The following is a 6,996-nucleotide window of genomic DNA, read 5'->3' as shown; positions in this document are numbered from 1 at the left end:
TAACGATATTTGGAACAAGCCTTAAAATGTAGGTTAACTGCAACAAGGAAAGATTTAACAATCTTCATCCTTATACTTTATCTCTTCCAAGATTTATTTTCCAACTACACAGTTGATGTGTCCACAGAGCCTGGAATGTCACCCTCATGCAAAAAACTTGGGCCGATGAATGAATGAGTGATTTGACATGATACCAAGGCATCGAAGTTGACATACTAAACGACTGGTCCCCAGTTTTGATTTACTTGTTTATCACTACAACTTTGCCTTTTACTCGCTCTACTTACCAAAGAATGAGAAGGATGTTGGATCAAGCCCCAGAGTTTCACAACTAGATATGTTCTGATCATGGATGTCCTGTAGCAAAATGCCCAGCACCAACTCTTCATTCATCATGTACTTCATAAAACCATCATCTTCTGATGGAACCCCAAATTGCAGGTGGTAAGTTACTGTAGCATTGTCACCACTGAAAGGCAAACCAAACAGACAATAAAACATATACGCCAAATCACAAGGCAACATGAGAAATCAATATGAACAGTAACGTTTTTCAGTTCAGCATTTTCTTCAAATACAACATAGCAAGGGGTACTGTGCTAGAAGAATCTCTCCCATGGTTCCATCTCAAAAATGTGGGTTTATCTTAGTGTTCTCCTTCCTCCTATCTGGCAAGTAGGAGTCTACTTGCAAGAGATATCTAAGGAAAGAATGGGCCCAGCTACTGTCCAAGGAAGACTCTGACTTGGCACATACAATGTCTGCCCCAGACTTGTACCTTTCATCCCCTAGGGCAAAACAAGTAAACCTGCCCTCATCTCCTCAAACATTCCCTGTATATCGTCTCCCGCCCCTGCAAGTCTGTGTCAGTTATTCAGTTTAACCAGGTCTTTATTTCACCTATAACCATGTTTAAGGTAAGACACTAAAGCACCACATCATTGGCTGGGTCCAGAACTCCAGCTCCCACAGACTGCCTTGTGCATCAGCCATAAATTGCACCTTCCTGGGAGCTCTGGTGGTGTAGTGCCTAAGGCATATGACTGCTAACCAGAAGGCTGGTGGTTCAAATTCACCAGCCACTCCCCAGAAGGAAGACTGGGCAATCGACTTCTGTAGAGATATCAGAAACCCAAGGAAACTCTGCCCTGTTTCCAGCTCTGGAGGCCCCTATGGCAGAAGACCAAGTTTTGTTAGCTCTTAGTAATGGGACCTATGGAAATGCAGTTTTCATCTTCCTGGAACTTATCTTTACCATTTGCAAAATAAAAATAATCATATGGCTGCTTTCAGTTAATTAGCAGTTTGTATCACTAGTTACCATTTAAGTGTTCAGTTACCCTATGACTTTATCTCAAGAGGCTTCGATTAAGAGCTGATAGTAAAATAATTAACAGGTGCTCACATCTAGGACTGTTCCCCTAGGGTAAGTTTCATACCAGGTTGCTCCTGCAGGAGAGGGGTAAAGAGCTCCCTCTTGTGGCCAGAGGCCACACAGGCCAGTACTCACACAGTGAAAAACCAAAGTGAAGTGGCTGTCAATTCAGTTAATAAATTCCAGTAGACCTCAGAGGAAATCCTGGGCAGTGCAAATAGTTAATGCACTTGGCTGCTAATCAGAAGGCTGGACGTTCAAGGCCAGTGAGAGGCACCTTAGAAGAAAGACCTGGCAATCTACTTCCAAAAAGTCAACAATTGAAAACCCTATGGAGCATAAATCTACTCTGACCCACATGGATGGAGTGGTTGTGAGTTGGAATCGACTGGGCAGCAACTGTGTTTTCTTTGTTGTTGTTGTTTCTTAATGAGGTTTGGCAAGAAGTGTGCCAAACCCTGTGACTGAAAGAAATACAGCTTGGACTCTGGAGAAACTCATGGTTCCAATGATGCCAATCTGAAATACTACAGACAGATTGAAAACTGCACTTTCAAATTCTAATTTGGTTACCCTAGTTAGCAGAGGCCCTTACTTGTTCTCTGTGCTCCACCTTCTAATTAACACTAATGATGGTCAACACCTTTATGGGCAATCACCCTGAACTCCCACAAACTAGGACCCAGGACTGGGTTTATGAAAATACCTAGAGGCTGACTTTCAGGAAACCAGATCAGAACCTGAATGAGAGGAGTAGGGTGCCTAGCTGACCTGGCTAGCCCTGTCAGGTCACTGGGTGGGTTTATAAGGCTGAATTGCAAGGGGAGAGACAGGATTTTCATGGAAGCAGTGAAACCCTGTGAGCTGCATGTCAGCTACCCAGCACTGGAGCAAGTCTAGCAGTCTGTGAGCCAAAGGGCATTTTTATCAGGCCTGAAGTCGAGATACCACATATGTATGCCAGGGATATGTCTGTCTCTTGCCCACGGATGGCAGCAGATGGACCTTTTGGTGACAATGGCTTTTGTTTCTCAATTTAGCATTTTAGAAACTTAGTCTGGACTTTTTCAACTGAAACAAAAATGTTTTCCAGACAGAATTTCTTTATCTAAAATACTAAAATCCCTGGGGTTTGCTTTCAAATAACTGCCTGTATATGTGTGTGTGTGTGTTTTCCTTTTCCTTAGTGTTATTGTGTTGGTCATTTGGTTTAGGTATATTGCTTTTCCCTTCACAAATCAATACTTGTCTCTTACCTATCTGGCAATTTTCCTTCCCCTCCCCTTCATCTCCCATAACCAAAAAAGAAAGTTTCCTTCTATATGTAAACCTTTCCTTGACTTTTAACAATAGTGGACTAACAGAATATTTGTCCTTCTATGATTTATTTATCCACTCAGCAAAATTTCCTCCAAGTTCATCCACATTACAAGATGATTCATAGATTCTACATTATTCTTTAGTGTTGTATAGTATTCCACTGTGTGTATGTACCATAGTTTGGTTATCCATTCTTCTGTTGATGGGCACTTGGGTTGTTTCCATCTCTTTGCTATTTTGAAGTGTTGTGATGAACATGGGTGTGCACGTATCTATTCATGTCCTGGTTCTCACTTCTTTAGGATATATACCCAGTAACAGGATTGCTGGATCAAATGGTATTTCTATTTCCAACTTTTTAAGGAATCACCATGCTGACTTCCACAGTGGTTGCATGATTTTACAGTCCCAACAGCAGTGTATGAGCGTCCCAATCTCTCCACAGCCTTGCTAGCATTTGTTACTTTCTGTCTTGTTGAATTTTGCTATTATTGCTAGGGTGAGATGGTATCTCGTTGTTTTGATTTGTATCTCATTGTTTTCATTTGCATGGCTAGTGATCACGCACATTTGTTCAAGTGTTTGTTGGCTGCCTGAATATCTTCTTTTCTGAAGTGTCTGTTCATGCCTTCTGCCCATTTTTTAATTGGATTGTCTGTTTGATGTTGAGGTGTTGGAATTTTCTAGAAATTTTAGATGTAAGTCTCTTGAAAGATATGTCATTGCCAAATATTTTTTCCCAGTCTGTAGTTTCTCTTTTCACTTTTTTTTTTTTGGAGAAGGCTTTTGATGAGCATAAGAATTCAATTTTCAGAAAGTCACAATAATCTACTTTATCTTCTGCTGTTTGTGCATCTTTACTTATGTTTGGTAGTCTATTTATGCCATATATTAGGGCCCCTAAGTTTCCCCTATGTTTATTTCTTTGATTAACTTTATAAATTTTGGTTTTACATTTAAGTCTTTGATCCATCTGGAGTCAGTTTTCGTGTGTGGTATGAGGTATGGATCTTGTCTCATTTTTGTGCAGACGGATATCCAGTTTTGCCATTGCCATTTGTGAAAGAGACTATTTCTTCCCCATTTAATGGATTTCAGCCCTTTGTCAAAGGTCAGCTGACCATAGGTAGATGGATCTGTTTCTGGGTTCTCAATTATGTTCCATAGGTCTATGGGTCTGTCATTGTACCAATACCAGCCTGTTTTGACAACTGTGGCTATATTGCAGGTTTTGAGATTTGGGAATGTGAGACCTACTACTTTGTTCTTCTTCAGTAGTGCTTTGCTTATCTGAGGGCTCTTTCCTCAGATAAGATAAAATCAGTGATTGACTGGGAAATCTACTCTGTAAAGATTTACTCCCTTGGGAACCCAATGGAAGTCACTATGAGTCAGAACTGGCTCGATGGCAGTGGTTTTGGTTGAAGAATGTTGCTGGAATTTGGATCAGGATTGCACTGAATGTATAGATTGCTTTGGGTAGTACTGACATTTTACAGTGTTCAGTCTTCCTATCCATGAGCATGGTATGCTCTTCCATTTGCATAACTCTCTTATAGTTTCTTGAAGTAGTGTTTTGTAGTTTTCCTTGTCCATGTCTTTTGTGTCCCTGGCAAGATTTCTTCCCAAGTATTTCATCTTTTTGGTAGCTACCATAAATGGTATTGATTTCTTTATTTCATAAGGAAATCAAATAGCTTTTAAAAACAGTCCTGTCGAGTCACTTCTGACTGATAGTGACCCTACGTACAACAGAACAAAACATTACCTGGTTCTGCACCAGCCTCATGATCCTTGCTATATCTGAGCCTATCATTGCAGCCACTGTGTTAATCCATCTTGTTGAGGACCTTCCCCTTTTTCTCTGACCCTCCACTTTACCAAGCATGATATCCTTCTCAAGGGTATTGTCCCTTCTGACAACAGGATCAAAGTAGGTGAGATGAAGTCTGGCCATTCTCACTTCCAAGGACCATCCTGGCTATACATCTTCCAGGGTAGATTTGATAGTTCTTTCAACAGTCCATCGTACTTTCAGTATTCTTTGCCAACATCACAACTCAAAAGCATCAACTCTTCTTTGGTCTTCCTTATTCATTGTCCAGCTCTCACACACATATGAGGTGACTGAAAATATCATGGCTTGGGGCAGACGCACCTTAGTCTTCAAGAAGACATCTTTGTTCTTCAGAACTTGAAAGAGGTCCTTTGCAGCAGATTTGCCCAATGTGATACATCGTCTGATGTCTTGATTGCTGCTTCGAATGGTGTTGATTGTAGAACTAAGGGATATGAAGTCTTTGACAACTACAATCTTTTCTCCATTTATTGTGATGCTGCTCATTTGTCCAGTTGTGAGGATTTTCATTTTCTTTATACTGAGCTGTTATCCATACTGCAGACTGTAGTCTTCAATCTTCATCAGTAAATGCCCCAAGTCATCCTCACTTTCAGCAAGCAAAGTTGTGTCATCTGTGTATCACAGGTTGTTAATGAGTCTTCCTCCAATCCTGATGCCATTGTACCAATACCAGCCTGTTTTGACATCAGTTTTTGACATTAGTTCTTCTTCATATCGTCCAGCTCCTTGGATTATTTAGTCAGCATACAGATTGAATAAGTATAATGAAAGGATACAACCCTGATGCACTACCCTTGTTCTGTTCAAACGACAGCCTGGTCTATTTGTTTATTTGAGCATCCACTTAAAAAATGGATGGTTTGCTGAACCTTTTCTTCTCTTCCATATGACCTTAGCTGATTCATATCATTAATTTGAATTTCATTTTTCTCATTTGTAGAATAAAAGAGTTGAGCAAGTTAGTCTCCAAAGACCTTCCCAGGACTAACATTCTGATCCTATTAAGGATCAGACATTAAAATAATAACATCTGTGTTACCAGTACCTAGATTTCATACCTTCACATTTTGCCATAGTTCAGTTCTTTACAAAATAAAGCCAAAGCTATCCTAGACACCATACTATTTCCTTTCCCTCCCTTCCCAAATAGTAACCATTATTCAGAACTCAGCATGTTCCATATGTATTTTGATAAATATACTACTTACGTAAAAATAGCAACATATATTTTTATTCAAACAAAAGGCACTATATTGTACACAATCTATTATGCCTTCTCTTTTATCATTCAAAATTGGATTGTGTACCACCAAAATATGTGTTATAAATCCTAACCCCTATACTTGTAGTTATAATCCCATTTGGGAATGGGTTTTCTTTGTTATGTTAAGAGGCCATATCAGTGTAGGGTGTGTTTTAAACCAATCACCTTTGAGATACAAAAAGAGCAGATTAAGACAAAGGAGCAAGCAGAGAGATGGGGAACAGATGCTGAGCCACATGAAGATCACCAAAAAAACAGGAAACAAGGCCTTTCCCCCAGAGCCAACAGGGAGAGGAAGCCTTTCCCTAGAGCCAGTGCCCTGAACCCAGACTTCCGGCCCCAATTGTGAGAAAATAAATTTGTTTGTTAAAGCCACCCCACTTATAATTTTCTGTTATAGCAGTGCCAGATAACTAAGATAGTGCTCTTAGAGCTCTGAGATGCAGAGAAGTCCTCCTAGTTAAATGGTGGGGGGAGTATCTTTCCAAAGAAAGAAACCAAAACATAAGGCTCTACATCCTTACCTGAAATCTGCTATTTCAATGGAAGTAAAATAGCGGCTCAGAGATGGCGATGAACTGTACACATCCGTGAGCTAAAACAAACAGCAGCAAATCAAACAAACACACACATTACTCATGGACCATATCACATATCCCCCAAAAAAGCAAAACTCCTGTTAGACAAAGAAATTGCACTCTCAGAAGGAGTTAACTTGTCCAGAAGCTTTCTGTTGAGAAATAGAGCCTACTGTAAACCAAAATTCAAGTTAACACTCACGTAAAAGAATCCAATAGGGACCGAGCAATGAGTCTGGGATTTTTCAACATCTCACGTTGCATGGACACTTCATAGTCTTAATGGTGATATCAGTCAGTAGCTAGAGACCTCACAGACCCCAAGGACCAGGGGAAGGAGAGAATACCCCAAAGCATCTGGGGGGAATGGGGACTGGCAGCACAGGCAATTGTGGGTCACTGGACAAAGGCTTCTTCACTCCTTTCTCCAGAGAAACAGCCATGCTAAGTAAGAGGTGTAGTACTTTCCCCAAGACCACTGGACAAAGTGGAGCAGGTCCACAGTTGCAAAGATATGGAGGTTTTATTTCATGCATGAAATATGCCAACATTAAAATAATAACATCTGTGTTCCCAGTACCTAGATTTCATACCTTCA

At 40.3% G+C, this 6,996-nt stretch overlaps 1 protein-coding gene across 1 annotated transcript in view; it reads right to left on the bottom strand.

The window, feature by feature from the left end:
• Positions 1–279: 279 nt before the first annotated feature.
• The window catches only part of CUNH3orf52 (chromosome unknown C3orf52 homolog), a 48,547-nt gene continuing 41,830 nt past the window's right edge, over positions 280–6,996 (bottom strand). The window contains exons 4-5 of the mRNA XM_007947441.2: positions 6,345–6,415; positions 280–469 (exon numbers count right to left, since the gene is read on the bottom strand). Of these exons, the coding sequence (XP_007945632.2) occupies positions 280–469; positions 6,345–6,415 (261 nt within the window). The remainder of the gene's footprint in view (positions 470–6,344; positions 6,416–6,996) is intronic.

This window comes from Orycteropus afer, unplaced genomic scaffold (genome assembly GCF_000298275.1).
Source record: "Orycteropus afer afer isolate SDZICR_OR568_19922 unplaced genomic scaffold, OryAfe1.0 scaffold00184, whole genome shotgun sequence".
NCBI lineage: Eukaryota > Metazoa > Chordata > Mammalia > Tubulidentata > Orycteropodidae > Orycteropus > Orycteropus afer.
Note: the sequence above shows the minus strand (reverse complement) of the source record. Positions and strands in the feature narration are given on the sequence as shown.